Source organism: Micrasema longulum, unplaced genomic scaffold (assembly GCF_059751315.1).
Source record: "Micrasema longulum isolate JH-2025_06_02 unplaced genomic scaffold, ASM5975131v1 h1tg000624l, whole genome shotgun sequence".
NCBI lineage: Eukaryota > Metazoa > Arthropoda > Insecta > Trichoptera > Brachycentridae > Micrasema > Micrasema longulum.
The window spans coordinates 606,919-625,398 of NW_028277820.1; the positions used below are offsets into that span (position 1 = coordinate 606,919).

The 18,480-nt window shown below is 31.2% G+C and overlaps 1 protein-coding gene across 1 annotated transcript in view; it reads right to left on the reverse strand.

Annotated features, from left to right (window-relative positions):
• LOC148280058 (small G protein signaling modulator 2-like) overlaps positions 1-18,480 on the reverse strand; it is a 64,716-nt gene that overhangs the window by 39,573 nt on the left and 6,663 nt on the right. Inside the window, exon 2 of the mRNA XM_088228989.1 lies at positions 3,736-3,896. Coding sequence (XP_088085115.1) covers positions 3,736-3,896 — 161 coding nt within the window. The remainder of the gene's footprint in view (positions 1-3,735; positions 3,897-18,480) is intronic.

An 18,480-nucleotide genomic window follows, 5' to 3' on the forward strand; every position in this document is an offset into this window, starting at 1 on the left:
AGTATGTACGGCTCAACCACAACCACACACATCTAATGCTGCGAGTAGACCTCTAAAATCTTTTGAAGATTCCTCGTTTAGGACCAAGAAACGTCGAGTGGATGACCTCACCCAAACGCGGAGTGCCAGTGAACTAATGACCGCAGCAGAAATAGCAGTGCGTTCTTTAGGTCATAAAAAAGATGCTAAGGCTATAAGAAAAATTAGTGAAGGTTCACAATTAGTTCCTGGTGCTACAGATATTTCAAGAAAATTAAGTGGGGACGAAGCGTTAGCATATTATATAGACTCTAAGTCAACAACTCATACATACAAAACAGACTAGGAAGTAGTGCATGAAAGTAGGGCATTATGTGTTTCCATCTTATTATTGTTTAAGTCAATCTAAAAAAAGATGTTATCCTCCTGAAGAACATATAATGGTGACAGAGACTTGTGCCGAAATAAAATTGCAAGCTTTATAAGATAAAACTATAGAGCGTTTAATAGAGGCACAGCGTGATGTTTTTAATAGTGTACCCCCTAATTCATCTTTCACGCTTGTAAGTAAATGGGGATGTGACGGAAGTTCCGGCCACAGTACGTACAAACAGAGATTTGAGGAGACGGAAAATACCGACGAGTTTTTGTTTGTATTTTCGTTAGTTCCCATTAAGTTACATAACGACAACAACATCATTTGGCAAAACCCACGGCCTTCGTCTACAATGTATTGCCGCCCGATAAAATTTATATTTGCCAAAGAAACAAATGAGTTTACAAAATCCGAAAGTAATAAGGTTTTGGAAGAAGTAAACAATTTATTTCCAACTATTTGTAGTTTTAGAGATACTGAAATCACTATTAAACATGAACTTTTGTTGACTATGATCGACGGAAAAGTCTGCAACGCCTTGACTGAAAATCTATCAACACAAACGTGTTACATATGTGGTGCTACTCCTAAGCTGATGAACGATGAATCTGGGCACTTTGAAAGTAACAAAGAATACTTTGGATTTGGTTTATCCACTCTCCATGCTTGGATTCGTTGTTTCGAATGTTTTATACATATTGGTTACCGTTTGAACGTTAAAAAATGGCAGATTAGAAACGATGAAGATAAAGCAAACGTTAAACAGCAAACCGAAGAAATCAGGCAACGATTTAAACGCGAAACGGGTCTTATTGTAGATAAACCAAAACCAGGATTTGGTTCTTCAAACGATGGAAACGCTGCTCGTCGTTTTTTTGGAAACCCCGAACAAGGTGCTCAGATTACAGGAGTAGATGTTACAATCATTAGGAATTTCGATATTCTTTTAAGGACATTATTTTCTGGTTTTGAAATAAATACCGTTGAATTTAACAACCTTTGTGTTGAAACTAGAAAATTATACATAAGTCTCTATTCTTGGTATTGCATGCCAGCTACTGTACATAAAATATTAGTTCATAGTACAGAAGTAATTCGAAGCGCACTCCTTCCTATTGGGCAACTTTCGGAAGAAGCCCAAGAGGCTCGGAACAAAGACTGCCAAAGGTTTCGAGAGCAAAACACCAGAAAATTTTCACGTATTGTTACTAATAGAGACTTGTTGTCCATGTTGCTTGTAATATCTGATCCGTTTATCAATAGCCTTAGAGAAATTCCCAGAAAAAAGGCGGACAAGTTACCTGCGGAGGTTCTAAAATTAATTGTAGCTCCTACTATAGAACCTCAACGTGAATCATTTCTAACTAATTTTACTTGTAATGAGAACGATTATTTTTTGGAAAACTCTGCTGATGACTCTGAATTATCATCAGATGATAATTACTGATAAGTATGTAGTTTTGTATTTTTTTCAAAATTAGTTTTAATTTTTTGTTCGTCTTTAGGATTGAAATAGATTTTTAAAAATATTTTCTAAATAATTTGTTAACTACCTGTACATATGATAAAGATATATATTTAATTATTACTTTTATTACATTCATTGATTTAAATGATTTTTGTAATTTACTTCTTACACTCTAGTTATTAATACTGTATTATTTGTTGTGCTTTTAAAACCATTTTATAAATCGTTTTTCGTAGAAGGTTCTGACACTGAATAATTAACCATAATTAGGCAATTAATAGTGAACATGTATAGGCATTAGGTATGTAAATATTTACTAATTGACATTTTTAAACAAAAAATATCTCGTAGCAATTGATCGAAATGAAATGTTTTATTTTTAAATATGTACTTTTTTATATTAAATTTTAAGTTTATATTTAGAAATATGTATTTTTTCTTTATGTAAAAATGTATTCAAATATTAAGAAAATAATTCAAATATGATTCCATGTAATATTGTCCGGCTAAATATTTTTTAAATAAACATTTATTTTACAATACAATGAATATTTTTTACTAAAATACCTAAAGTCCTTATTGATTAATTTTTTTTCAAAAATTGTATTTTATGCACACAATGTAATATTTTTACGCAGAAATATCATCTAAAATAATTTTGTCAACCTAGCTTGTTCTACTCGAAACACTGTGAGATGGGACAAAAAGTGTGACCGGAAAGAGAAAAGGTTCTGTTTCTATCATCACGAAATACTTGTTTACCGTTGCATCATTCACCAAGAAGCGCTTTATGCGAAGACACCTCCAGAAGAAATTCAATATTTTGGAATTGGCAATCAAGATTGTCAACACAATTAGTCAATTATCGCTAATCCAAAGAATTTTTAGTCGAAATAAAGAGAGAATACGCAAATCTTCTACCACGTAATAAGGTTTGTTGGCTTAGAGGAAACCTTTTTAAACGAAAATTAATTTGGCTCGCTAAATAAATCTTAAGTCTTGTACCGATGATCTTTGGCTCTTTTGACTAATGAGTTTGCCGACCACTGACCTATATCGTTAAACAGCAATTATTGTTAGTATATATGAAAACTTTGTAAATTTTAAAGTTAGTTTGATAATGTCCTAACAAGACGAAACACGTCACACTGTACACACGTGTGTACATAAAAGTAGAATTTAATCCGATATTATTTTATTTTGGATACTTAACCAATAATTTTTTGAGTATCTCCAAATGTTTGTAGAAAGGCTGGATTTCACTCCCTAAGAGTTATTAAAATCTTCATTTTTGCATCAGACGTTGCCCAGCAGGTGAAATAAGCAAGCAGATGAATCTCACCCACATCAATAAAGGTTTTAGCTCTTTTACTTCACAAAAGTCAACTGAAAGAAAAGTGTGGATGTTTAAACATAGGCATGGTGAATGTTACAGAGTGTAAAATTGCTACTTAAATCAGCCTATGACAGGTCATAAGCCCTGTAAATGCCTAGACTTGCATATTCTCTTTTCAAAAAGGTTTCCCTCGCTGTTGTAACAAATTCAAATCTTAATTACTCTCAATGGAGGAAATCCAGCCTGTCTACAAACATTTGAACATACTCAAAACATCGTTGAAAATCTATACTAGTTAACAAAAAATACATTTTTCCGGCTAGTATAAACATTAATTAATGCAGTTAGGTTAATTAAACATTCAGAAAATATGAATTACCGGACAGAGTAGGTACGTACTACAAATTTCAGAAGAAAGCGTTTTACAAAAATTGCGTAAAGATATTATGTAAGTGATATTAGGTATTTTTCACTATAATCTTATCGCCACCAGCATCGCATAATACGCGAGACCGGCCAACAGAGGGCGCTGTAAAAACAATTTTCATCCAATATTTTTTCGGAATTTCTACCGACCTGACAGTTGAAGTAGCGGAAGTTGGCGCCGATCCCATACTTCCCTTCTTGGTGAGGGGCGGTCTGTTGGTGGAATCTCCACTAGAGGACGATCTTCTGCATGGCTCAGTGGCTTCCAGAGCCAACACCTTCTGGCTGATTACTGCGGCCTCGTCACAATGCTGCAACAATAGAAATGATCTCATTAGTTACGATGGCTTTGTTTTTATATTTAAACGGTAGAAAATAGTCATTCGTTGGCAGAATATTGTTTGAAATATAAATTTGTAGATGAAATATTATTAACAACATTAAATCATTGGCAAAATATTAGCAACATTAATTCGTAAATAAAATATTGTTACCAAAATTAGACAAAATATTGTTAGCAACATTAAATCGGAGACAAAAAATTTATAGACAATTTTTTTTCGTTCATAAAATATTATTGCGAATTTTAATTGGTATACAAAATATTGTAAGCAACATTAATTCGTGGACCAAATATTTTTAGCAACATTAAACAAAATGTTTTTGGCAACGTTAAATCGTAGACAAAATATTGTTCTATTATTAGCAACATTTATTCGTAGACAAACTGTTGTTAGTAAGATTAAATCGTCAACAAAATATTGTTGGAAACATTTTTTTATTTTTTTTAAATTTATATTTAAATACATTACTTATAACATACAGCATGCATCTATCTTGGTATGAGTTTACCTTGATAGATGCAACAAAAAACGAAAATTAGACAATATACATAGTACATTGTACTGTACTATTGGGATAATAGATAAAAAAAAAATATGTTTGCATTGTATATTAAATTATTTTGTGCCTTTTTTTCTTAAATGGCCAAATAAAGATAGTATTATTATTATTATTTTATAAAAGGGAAAAATCCTACATCCTTTGCGTGGGAATACTAAATCTAGAATATATTGTTAAATCTATGGAATGAAAGATAATTTGTAGACAAAACTAGATGAAAGCTTAACGTTTTAAGTTGAAAAAAAAATGCACGTATAAAGGTACATAAATTTTAAACTTGGAATTAGTCACAAACTTTCAAATTACGATTTTTTTATTAAAAACATTCAATTTGTTAAAACTCAACAACAGAAGTAAAATTAAAGATGTATAAAATTCATTCAAAATTGTTAGTTCTGTAATTTTGTAAATGTTGAATTGTGAAATCCTATAGGAGCCCAAAACCGTTATCTTTCATCAACTTCAGGATGCCTGGAAGAATTATTAGTAAGGTGCCACCGTTTTGTAGCAACAATTCACGGACGGTGTATACTTGTAATGCCGTATTAATCAGACTCCGTGAACTCGGCAATAGTAGTTATTCCTAAGTATCGTATATATTCAGCGTAGGGCATTATTCCTACAGAACTAACCTTTTGAACTTTTTTAAAGATGGTAAATGGTAATAAAACCTTTAGTGTAATTTTTATATGAAACAGTCACTTTATGATTTTCTTCTTACAAAGTATTTATCCTTTAAAATATTTTATTATTTTATTTGATTTTTACGTTTATTTTTTAATTATTTTAAGCAATTAATGTGTTATATATTTTTTTTCATAGTATTTTTATTCAATTAAATACATACATTATTACAATATTAAATATTTTGTCCCAATAAACTATTAAATAATAGTTTGTCATCGGGTGCTCAGACATTAGATTTAATTAATAATCAAATAAAAGAGTAAAAGAGTACGGACATAATACTGTATACGTATAAAATAATGAACACATATTATTTTGTTTTTGATGCTTTGAAAAATATTATTAAGACGAAAGAAAAGAAAAAAAACTCAACAAAACCAGATAAAAATGGTTAAAAAAATATATTTTTTAAAAAGTAAAGCAGAGTAAAATAATACAATTAAAATTAAAGAACGGCCATTTACTTGAATATGGAAAAAATATACATCTACATATATAAATAGTGTGTGCTCATAAATGTAATCAAAACACGATAAAAAAAGTAAATCGAAAGTTTTAATTCATATCTACAGAAAAAATAATAAGAAAATTTAAAAAAAAATATGTACCTATTAAAAATAAGATCTAAAAAATCTAAATAAAATAAGAAAGACATAAAAGAAAATGTCAACCTAAGAAAATAACAAAAATGTATTCAATGCAAGATAAAAAATGTTTTACATAAATATTTAATCAATATAGGAATTTTAGGTTGAATATTTGTTTCTTAATCTTGGGTAAAAAGAAATATATGTTTTTTATAAAACAATGAAACCAAATATGTTTATATTATAAGTTTCGCAAAAGGCAATTTTGTCATATATTAATATCATAAATTAATAAAATAACATAAGGTTCTACATTTACCCAAACATAATATGGGTTAAAGCACTTTATTTTTCTCTTAAGAGAAAACAAAAACGTAATAATGAAAGTGAAATAATCGTAATCCTTATTCCTTTTAACTTTTCGGATTTGAAAACAAACGAATAATAACTTGAGTCGCTAAATGAAGTCATTGTGCGACTGAATTTCATAAAGAGAAACATTTCTCTGGAAGTAATAAATGAAAACATCGGGAAAACGTTCCCCGGAGAATTAAAAAGGAAAGAAAAGAAAAATAACCCCTTTGAATTCGTAAAATACTTTTCTTTTGAAATTTTTTTCACGAGTTTCGATTTATTCTCCAAGGTAACCAAATCTCGCAGGACAAATCAAACTTCGGGGGACAGATTCGTAAAATATAACACATTTTTAAATTTGAATTTTGGCTGAATGCAAAATCAATCGCTATGTCTGAACGAACTAAAGCGTGATTTTTTTTATTGTTTATTGAAAAATAATATATCAACAATATTTAGAGTTTATCCAAATTTTGGCAGATAGTTACTGAATTCATCCCCTAAGGAGCTTTTATTTTTATTTTACTTTATTTAAACAGAGAGGGAAAACATTTTTGAGAAGGGAATATGGAAGTCTAGGCATTTACAGAGCTTTTGACCTGTCATTGGCTGGATTTTAAGTGGCCACTTTACACACTGTGTAACATTTACCATTCTGCCCATGTTTGAACATCCGCATTTCCTCAATTCTTCCATCTGTTGACTTTTGCGAAGTAAAAGAGCTGAAACCCTTATCACGTGGGTGAGATTCATCCGGCTGAACCAAATCATCTACTAGGCAACGCCTGAAAACAATTTTCCAATTTTTGTACTCCTTCTTTTACCAGGTTTTTAATTCAACCATGTTTGAGTATGTCCAAATGCTTGAAGACTGGCTGGATTTGCTCCCCAATGAGTTATACACATTTAAATGTGTGTGCCACTTAAACCAGACAACGACAGGACATAAGCCCTGTAAATGCCTAGACTCCCATATTCCCTTCTCAATAATGTTTTCCCTCTATGTTGCTTTAAATTTAAATATGAATTACTCCCTAGGGAGCAAATCCAGCCAGTCTGCAAGCATTTGGACATACTCAAACATCGTCACAAATAATTTATTCGCTTACATAACTTAAGTCCTGTGTTGAGTTTGAACGAATAATATAATACAACAATAGTACGACGAAAACATCAATAAAAAATTCAGCCGGATGAATCTCACCCACGTGATAAAGGTTTCAGCTCTTTTACTTCACAAAAGTCAACAAATGGAAGAGTTGAGGAAATGGGGATGTTCAAACGTGGGCAAAATGGTGATTGTTACACATCGTGTAAAGTGGCCACTTGAACCAGCCAATGACAGGTCATAAGCCCTGTAAATGCCTAGACTTCCACATTCCCTTCTCAAAAATGTTTTCCCTCTCTGTTGAAGTAAATGTAAAGATGAATAACTCCCTAGGGAGGAAGCTCAGCCCGTCTGCAAGCATTTGGACACACTCGAACATTGTTGAGCTATTATTTTATTTAGTTATTTAGACACCAGTCCGCCATTTCGTCCGCACGAAACGTCGCGCCGGCGACGGCGGGGAAAAGGACGTCCAACGAGCCGACGCGCCATAACATAACGCGCACACCGGCGGACATCGTGAAAACTGCAGGTGAAAGCATCCGTGGGAGAAGTTGCAAAGGACCCGTAGGCGTCCATCGAGGTTCGTATTAAATATCGTTTAACTCCAGTGCAGTGGTTCGCCAGAGAACTATAGTCCTTAAAATACAGCTTGATTAGAATGACATTTGTCAGAAAAAGTGACGACATACCTTTGTAGTAACGTCAAAGGAGTTATTTATATTGACACACAAAAAATCATTTGTATCTGGCGTGTTAATTTATTTTTTTTAATACAATGCTTGACACATAAATCAACATTAATATATAAATACAACTTAAAAATTTAAAAAAAAACTAAAATTAACATAATTATTAACGATGTTCTCACAAGGTTACATCATTTTGCAAAAACGTTAGAGATTGGACAAATTGATCAATGTTAATTGATAGAATGAAAAAATAATTCATTTGATGTTGCTTATGAAAAAAGTATAAATGTTTTGTTTTTTGGTGAATAATTGTGTTAAACACACTATAATAGGCTTGTTTTTGCGTTTTTTATATCAATTTTCCGAAACAGAATTTCATGATTGCATGAAATAACTAATAAAATCAATGTGACAGTGATCAGTAACTTCCCATCACTAATGAAATGACTTTGACAGCTGTCATTCTAATCAAGCTATATTTTAAGGACACAAGATGAATGAATTGAGGGGAAATTGACTAATCGCGAAGCACCCGTACTCAAAGTGTTGACGTATTTCGACTTCAAATTAAATTTAAATTTAAAGTAAAATTATTATTACTCATTAATTACTTTTTTTTTTCAATAAAAATAAATATTTGCGTTTTACAGAAATATTTCATTTTGAGGGCCATTTTCAACGAGTTGTATATAACCACTATTAGAAAATGGGAATCAAATTGGGGTAGAGTGGGATTCGAACCATGGATTTTTGAGCCGAGATGCAGAAAACGAGGAAGACCAAGAAAAACATGGCAGGATCAAGTCCATCAAATACTTGAAGATGGACATGTCAAAAGTAGGAATAATCGACGTGCGCGCATGAGAAGATGTATGAATGTAGAGGGAGCGAGGTCTGTATGCCAAGATAGAATGATATGGCGTTTTATCGTCTCTACCTACCCCTACGGGGAAATGGCGTAATGGTTTGTTTGTTTGTTTTGTTTGAGTCCGAGACATTATCCACAGGACCGCAACCCGATTAAATATATTACGTATTTTTATAAAAAAAATATTTTTAACATAAAAAAACGTTTCTTCTCTTTAACTTGGTATAATTATATATTCTTTATTTTTTTTGTTTAATGTGCTTAAAAACATACCTGTTGTTATTTTTAAAAACATTTTTCTAGCTTTTTAATTCTGATACGCCTTTTAATGGGTTATTTTTGCACAATATGTAAGCATGTTCATTGCATGGAAACAGACCGAGAAAAATAGAAGGATATGAAAGACGCCTATATCCAGCAGTAGAGGACAGAAGGCTGAAGAAGAAAAAGAAGATGAAGTTTATTGCATGAAACCACTCTAGCTTAATTTCTTTATTTATTTATACATCAACGGTTCAAAGAACTTTTTACAAAAAAATAATAATTTACAGAAATACTCGTAATCACAGCAGTGTACAATAATTATGTTGTACATAATATGAAATAATAGAACAATTAAAATTTAAAAATTTAGTGAATTTATAATACAAAAAACAAAAAAGGAAAAAAGAAACATAACATCTTTAAATAAATGATAACAATAACCGTGAAAAAAATTTATGTTCTAAATATAATTATACCACAGTAAAGTTGAGAATAACTAGATAATAATTATAATAAAATTAATACAACATTAGTACTTAAAAGAATATAAGTTTTTTGAGCAATAAAATAAAAGATAAAAAAAAACAATGTTTGAGTATGTCCAAATGCTTGCAGACTGGCTGGATTTTCTCCCTAGGGAACATTCACCATTCTGCCCATGTTTGAACATCCACATTTCCTCAACTCTTCCATCTGTTGACTTTTGTGAAGTAAAGGAGCTGAAACCTTTATGATGTTAGTGAGATTCATCCGGCTGAACCAAATCACCTACTAGGCAACGCCTGAAAACAATTTTCCAATTTTTATACTTCTTCTTTTACCAGGTAGTAATTCAACAATGTTTGAGTATGTCCAAATGCTTGCAGACTGGCTGGATTTTCTCCCTAGGGAGTTGTTCATATTTAAATTTATTTCAACAGAGAGGGAAAATGTTTTTGAGAAGGGAATATGGAAGTCTAGACATTTACAGGGCTTATGACCTGTCATTGGCTGGTTTAAGTGGCCACTATTCAAACATGGGCAGAATGGTGAATGTTACACAGTGTGTAAAGTGGCCACTTAAACCAGCCAATGACAGGTCATAAGCCCTGTAAATTCCTAGACTTCCATATTCCCTTCTCAAAAACGTTTTTCCTCTCTGTTGAAATAAATTTAGATAAAAAAAAAACTTAAATTAACTAAAGTATACCTTTATTTATTGTAATCATCATCATCAGTTGGTTGGAAGAAGTTGCCATTTGGCAATAAATCCACCAATGTACAATTTAAACTATGTTAAACATGTTAAATAAAAAAATAAAAAATCACGTATTCCAGAAAACAAAGTTAAATTAATATTATATTTTAAAATAAATCCATTATTTTTCTAATAAATAACGTGTGAGAATACGTTTTAATTCATGAACAGAATTTGTATTGAAAATATCAATTATTTGTTCCAACTCATTTCCGTAACTATGTATCCTGGGTAATGGGTATAGGTGAGTGCATTTTGAAGTTGGTCCGTGAATTGTTGCAAAAAAATAATTCCTCACTTCTAGTGCACCTACCAGGTATTCGAATTTGAATTAGTTCAAGCAGAGCTTAATCTAGACATATAAACGTTTTATGCCTTTTTTTCTTCGCTTATATACTGTATATTATTTGAAGTGTTTATTTCTACCCACAATGTATTTTTTGTATGGTGAAAGGCACTACGTGCCGTGTTTATTTATAAAATAAAATAAAATGATTCACGACACTGTGAACAGGGCGCGCGTAAACAAACATCATGGCGCCCGGGGAAATATCTGATTATACACAGTAAATACCTTAAAATATATATTTTTTTAAAATTATAATCCAATATATAATACAAATATATATTAGAACTTAACTTTAAGCACCTGCTGACGAACTGCATTTTATGCAGTTAAGTAGGACTTGATAATTTATATGTTAATTTTTGTATGCTTTTGATAAATATAAATAATAAAAAATAAAATAATAAAATAATATAAATAATAAAAGATAAAAGGCGGCCTCCGTGGTGTAGTAGTCAAGACGCTTGACTCACGCACGGATGGTTCCGGGTTCGATTCCCGGTGAGAACACAAAAAATAAAATGTGATTTTTCTCAAGCCTGGGTGTTCTGTGATGTAATTCACAACTGTAATTGGGTCTCCTGGCCTGTTGTGGTGCAAAATAATAATAATAATAATAAATAAAAAAATACATAGTTTACAAAAGGAAATGTGTAATACAATAGGTACATTCAATATAATTTCCTTTTTATTTATGGATGTAGCCACTCCACTGGCCCACAGGCACGTTCCGGAGTGTCAGTGTATTATTTATTTTATACATAATAGTACCTACATTCACATCAAGTGTTGTGTAAAAAATCAAAAGAAATATGAAAAAAGATTCTAAAATATACATACATTCATTAAATGAGAAAGGACTTTCAAGAAATTAAAATTATATTTTGATATATGAAACATATTTCTCAGCATGGACTAGAGTTTTGAAAACATTGTTTTTCATTTTGCTTATTAAATATGAGTTCATACATCGGATGTATGGATTTTGAAGTTGTAATTTTGTCGGACAAATCAAGATGTTCACCAGTGGCGAATGGTGATTTTATTTACAGGTAAGCCATAAAAAATATCATATATTTGTACCTACATAGGAGGTACATAATATAATTTAAGTAATATATACTATAAATTGATATTCTTCTGTGGTTCTGTGTGATACAACAACTCTTATCCATGAAATCAACTCAAACAATGTAACTTCGTGATATATTTTATTATATAGATATATTATCCATTCCTTTAATATATAATTCATTAAAAAATAAATGAAAAATACCACTTTGAATTCAGTCGATATTAGGTATTCAATTGCAATGTCAACTGGCCGCATTGTTCTAGTAATGAGGAAGTTCAGTGGTTTTTTAAAAAAAAAATTGTTTGTTAATAGACTGTTAAACTAAGTCAATTTTTTTTTTTTTAATTTTTACATATCGTATTATCGGCGCTACGATTTTTCAAAGTTTTGTATTTCTGAAATAACTCCGCGTGTAACGTCAGAGGTTCATTTCCGCTCATTCTCATTCAGTTCTTCCCATTGGTCCAGAAGCGACAAGCAGACCGGAAATCTTCCATAACTCTCAGATCATAGGTTGATTCACATACACCAGTGACGTCATTTAAAGTAGTGCGTTTTTATCAAAATATTTTTTATTCTTTTTTCTGTACATTTTCAAGAAACTTTGCCGTACAATTTAATGCTCTAATTTTTACCCCACGTAAGAAAACATTTTTTGTATCCAATTTCCCGTAGGGCTGAAGTTCCTCATTACTAGTGCTAAAAACAGCCGCGTGGAGTGCCATATGTCCTGCAATATGACGCATGAAAGTAATTATGGTCTTATGTCAAAAGTACCATCTCTAAGAAAAATAGTCCTTAAGAAACAATGTTTGAAATACTGTTTTCCAAATCGAAAAGCTTCAAACAATTTATGTAATCTGCAAGTTTAATCTAGGAGAAAAAACCCGCACTAGGGTTAATACATTCAAAATATAGTATACTTATTTGTATGAAAAAATAAGCTGAAATAATCGGCTAGTTTCTTGGCTCACCGCAGGCGCTGAGCGCACTTTATTAAAATTTATATTTATATTAGGATAAAAATACAAACGGCGGAAATGATTTAAAATAAATGGTAATTCTTTTTTTGTTTTTCTGTAAATAAAGTTACAATAAAACATTTTTATGGTTAGTCAAATATAATGGTAAGCTGTCCATAATCGCTTCTTTACACGGTTCGCCCCTGATGTTCACACGATGTAAATCGCGTGAACGTACCTGGAACCCTTGTCCTGTGGGAGTATAATATCGCGGAGTAATGACTTGACTAATAAAGTACTTAGGTAACTTTAAAATCAGCTTATATGAGTTACCCACTAAAAACATTTATTTTTTATCCTTCTCCCTGAATGCTACAAATAATCAAGTCGTGATTCATTAAGATCGTATTATGATGATTTGAATGCATGACTTGTCTCTAGATAGCATTCAAGAAGGAGGATGTACATTAGGGTCGTCCGATAATGATTTTTTTCGAATTTTGAAATGAAAGGGGTCCAAAAAGTTATCTTATGGATCACTCGGAATGTAAAAAATATTTTATACTACTTTTGGCTTTTAACTAGAGCTTGAAGTTTTCAAAAAAGTCAATTTTACGCTAAACTGGCTGATATTTCGTGTTTAAGCAAAAAAAAACAGTCCAATTAAATTTTTTAATGTGCGTTAAACCTTATTAAATTTGCATCTAACGGCCTGAGTTGCAATTTGTTTTGTAATAAATGGGAAGCATTGTTTTAATGAGCCATTGTTTTCATCAATATTAGCCAGGCGCTCAACGGAATCAGTTCCGCGGAGTGTAAACTTTTTGCGTTTCGGTAATTTTAAAACGTGTTAAAATGTGTAATGTGATTAAGTTATATCTTTACTAACAAAAATAATTTTATCAATATAGATAATTAACAAAATGTTCAGCCAGTTATAAACGTCAAACCTCGGTTGAGGGTCAAAAGTAGTATGTATTTTTCCAAAAATATTTTTTACGTTCAATGTGATCCAAAATGTAACTTTTAAGACCCCTTTCACTTTGATGTCTAAAAAAATTAAGAATTTTATAAATCATCGGCCTACTCTTATGTACATGTTACTAATTTTATTTTACACGCAGCACTGTTTTCATCATTTCCGGTCGCGGGATATTCAATAATCCTTAAAACCAATATTTAATATTTTGTTCACTCAGTGATCTTATTCAAATTTAACATCCGCCAATAACCCGAAAAAGGTTTCACAATAATTCCAAATAAACAAAAAATAAATTTGTTTGAGTAGGGTTTGCACTTAAAAAATTTACATATTTATTAAATTTATTCAAAACGGTAAATCTCACAAAAGCCTTTTCAGTCAAAGTACAATAAACGAAATTCGATTTATTCGGAATCCCAGAAGGAATAATAAATAAATAATATCGTCATATTTTACTTTTCAATATTTTTTTTGATTTTAAAATGTATTTATTAACCCTTACATTCATTTTACAAAAATAATATATAATTTTGTATTCATACTCTGTTATTCAAAGTAATATTTTTTTACATCTTTTGAAAAGTTTGTCTGAGTCTTTTGTTTAGTTGTGTCTGGTAGTTTATTGTATAATTTCATTAATAATAAACCAGGGTTATTAGTCTCGACTGTCCTTGTCTTGTTTTAGAAAGTTGTAAGGTCAAAGCACCAGTAAATGACCACCCCCCAGTAAATGACCATTGGTTAATAAAACACAATAAAGAAATAATTGCTGCATGTGTCCAGTCAAAAAACTTTTAACACTAGAAACTATGACAAAAGCAGTAGGCGGACACATCTTTTGGTAAGAAACAAATCTATCAGTTTTGAACTGTGAGTTGTCAAAAGGTAATAGTGCGTCTTCCCGTTATTGTTCTGATATTGATAGTGTTTTTATAAGGAAAAGTGTGGTAAGTGTTTTATTTGATGCTATTTCTTATGCAATTCTTTGAATATATCCATATTTTAATGTGTTAGAGTGTTTTATAATGTTATGATGTATCTGAGTATTATTGTTACTGGGGTATTAGTGGTCATTCATTGGTGATTCTGCAATTTTAAATATTAATTATAATTGTAATACTCGTATTTTAATAAAAAAAATAAAAGTACTTAGAAAAATTAATGTGTTTTTTATTGTTTTCTTTTATTTTGTACGCTTAAATAATGAAATGTATACCTTTAATGTGGATTTCACTACAAGTTGAACCTTAAACGGTCATTCATTGGTGCTTTGACCCTATATGATATTTTTTTGATATTCTCGTATTATATCCATGTTTACTACAACTTTTACAATTTTTTACAAGTTTTAGTTCTTCGTCTACAATTACATTAGTGGCTAATTTATGAATAAATTGTTTTAATTCTAGGTGAAAGAGTTCAGTTATATTTAATTGCTTGGTTTGTTTTTAAAGTTCTCTAGTTGCTGTTAGATAGGGAAGGTCATTTACTAACTTTAATATTTTATTTTGTTGTCTTTGTTGTCTGTTTATGTCATTTTGATATCCTGTTCCTTATAGTAGTTGCATATAACATATTTAAGTTTTTACATAGGCTTCATACATTTTATAGTACAAGGAACTGCAAGGCAGAATTTATTTGATTTTCACGTGAAGGCAAGATGATTAGTCTTACGCTTCAGATGACTATCCAAAAAACATAAAATAGTGAAAAAAAAAAAACATCTTACTGCCTCGTTGTTCGGTAGTTATATTACGAAAAATTGAATTAGTTTAGGTTAGGTATATCTAAAATGTGTTTTATTTATTTCCTATGGAATTATATACAGCCTTTTTACTAAACACAAGGTAAGTAAACAATTTAAAGAAGTAAGACCAACTGAACGTAGTTATGCAGAAAGCAGCCAGCCATAGAAAAGTGAAACTGAGATAATAGCACCTTTGTGAAAAGAGTGAAAAAACAAATCTACACAACAGTTGGAATGTTTTTGACCTCAATAAATGATAAACAATGAATATATCAGTTAATTTTTTTTATAACAAACAAGAATTTAACTATGTATTTTACTAGTTTTAATGGCATTTAAAATTCGTTTAGATTTTTCTAGTGCTGTGGGTGTTTTCTGCAAATTGAGAAATGCCATTTTTGTGATGGACACCATTTTCAGAACGTAATTTAAACAATTTTTTGGATGAAAGTGGTCTGGCTGTTTTTAGCAGGACATAGAATTGACCTTATACTGCACCCGATAAAATCAATATCTCATTTTTTAAATTGTGGACTGGCTGCTTTCTGCATAACTGCGTTCAATTAGATATTTCACATTCATATTAATAATGAATTAAAATGGGGAGGGGAAAAAATAAAATAATACTAAAGAAATAAATATTAAAATTCAAAAAAAGTATATTAAAAGGAGAAGACATGATGCCGTCGCTACTCTCCTCTCCTCTCTTTTTGTTTCTATGAAAATTTATATTTAGAACTAAAAATATCACAACCAATAATTCATTAGATACAGGTATATGAAAAAGTTAAGCAGTTTAAAATGTCTGTAAAATACCAGGGCTGGAGTGTGTCGGGTGAAGATATCTACCTGACGCGTTATCCACAGAAACATACCTGATTCGTTTATTGTGGTGTAGTCGAGATATTACAATGAAAACGAAAATGTTCATGTTGAGTGACGTTAGTAGGTGCTATTCAGGGGCGATTTCGTAGCGTTATAAAATTGAACGATAGTAATTAATAACAAGCACCCGAGTGATTCCGAAACATCCTGAATTTGAGACGTGTTTTTACTTCCGAGTGATACCGGAGCATCCCGAATGGAAAACGCGTCGCGTCGGGTATTTGCGTATAAGATTATGATGATAATGATGATGGAGAGACATTTATCAAAGTTCAGTCAACTTTGAAAATATAACAAATAACAAATTCGTAAACAAGGCCAGTTTCTAAGTATTAAACTTAAAATAATATTTAGGTAAGCTGTTAAAGTTGTTGGGGGAGAAAAAATGTGCTACTCAAATATGCGAATTTATTGGTAAGGCTACAGGGTCGTATTGGAACTAAAACCTTTTATAATAAAAAAATATTAATTTTATTGCATCATTGTACCTTATTGGCATTATTGGCATCTGATGATGCATAAGGCACTGAATTAGTTCACTAAATGGAGCGTATCTAGATCATCTGTTAGATGTATTTATTCTTACTTTGCCGCTACTACTGGAGGTTGGCAACCATCATCCTGATCTCGTCGCGATCCTGGGCCAGTCTAATCAGCGCTGCATCCAGCACACACAATCACTATCTAGGAATTCTGAGTCATGGTGCCATTTTACGCCCCCACCTGCCCTTTATAAATATTTTATTCAACAATCGGTTGGAGAAGGGCATACTTTTCACTATGAAATGTGACCAAAGTATAAGGCTTTTCTTTTTTTGACAGTGGTCTGTATACATTTATCAGTGACATGTATTTTTAGACAAAGATCCCTCACTATATTTATATGCATAGTAATTTTTCTTTTAAGTTTTAAATCATAATCTTTTGGCGATTGGCTCGTTAAGGCTGTAGTTTGTCATTCAAATTCTACGATTCCTCACCAAAAGAGTCAAATATATTATACCATTTCGAAGCAAGTAATAAAAAATATCCATTAACATCCTACGTTTGTCAATTTCTTACGTACTCTTCGTATATTATTTGCAAAAAGAGGTAGATAGACTTAATTATCGCTTGATTATTTCATAAATAAAATCTGTAAATTCCAAATTTGAATTGCTAACAATATCTAGCTATGTCCAAAAATATATTTTTTGCACAATATAAGTACAAAAATATACTTATTACAATACAAATAAATCAGTGCAATTATTTAATTCTAAGGTATTTTTGCAGAATACCTTTCTTTCAAATAAATATTACTCTGTAATTTTGCATTATTAATAGTCAAAAAAGTAACTACTAGTCAATTTGTAAAAGCCAAGTACAAGATAAATTTAAGAGTCTGGCAACAGACCGACTTACACTTATCAAAATTCAATCAAAACCAGCGTTGCCAAACGTTCTGATTTTCGGTAGATCTACCGATTTTCAGGGCATTCTACCGAATTTGATGGTAATTCTACAGACTTTTAAATATCTTAAACAATTAGACATTTTTAAGACATAACCGCCGCCCTTCCCTCCCCTCCTCCACCGCTCACCGCGATTTTTGTACTGTTTGTAACATGCAAAACTGTTTCGTAAAAAAAAACAGAAGTATTGTGGCAGTGTCGTAGCTACCCCGTAGTTCTTCCAAATCAACAATATTTGAGTTTGTCCAAATGTTTATAGACAAAAGACTGGCTTTTTTTCTTTTCTTATTTAGGATATTCCCCATCCCTGTTGTAATTTGTTAATCTTAATGACTCCCAAGGGGGTGAAATCCAGTCTTTTGTCTACAAACATATGGACAAACTCAAATATTGTAATAAAACCAACTGATCCAAGAAGAAGTTTAAAATTTGGAAAATTGTTTACAGGAGTTGACTAGTATGTGAAATAATTTAGTCAGATGAATCTCTTCACAAAAATAAAGGTTTCAGCTCTTTAACTTCACTTAAATCAATAATGGAAGAATAGAAGATATATGATTGTTCAAACATAAGCAAATGGTGAATGTTACACAATATGTAATGTGGCCACTTAAACCAGCAGTGACAGGTCATAAGCTCTGTAAATGCCTAGACTTACATACTCCCTTCAAGGTATTCTCTATCCCTGTTGCAATTCGTTAATCTTCCAAATCAATCAATGATGTCGTAATGATTTTGGGTTTA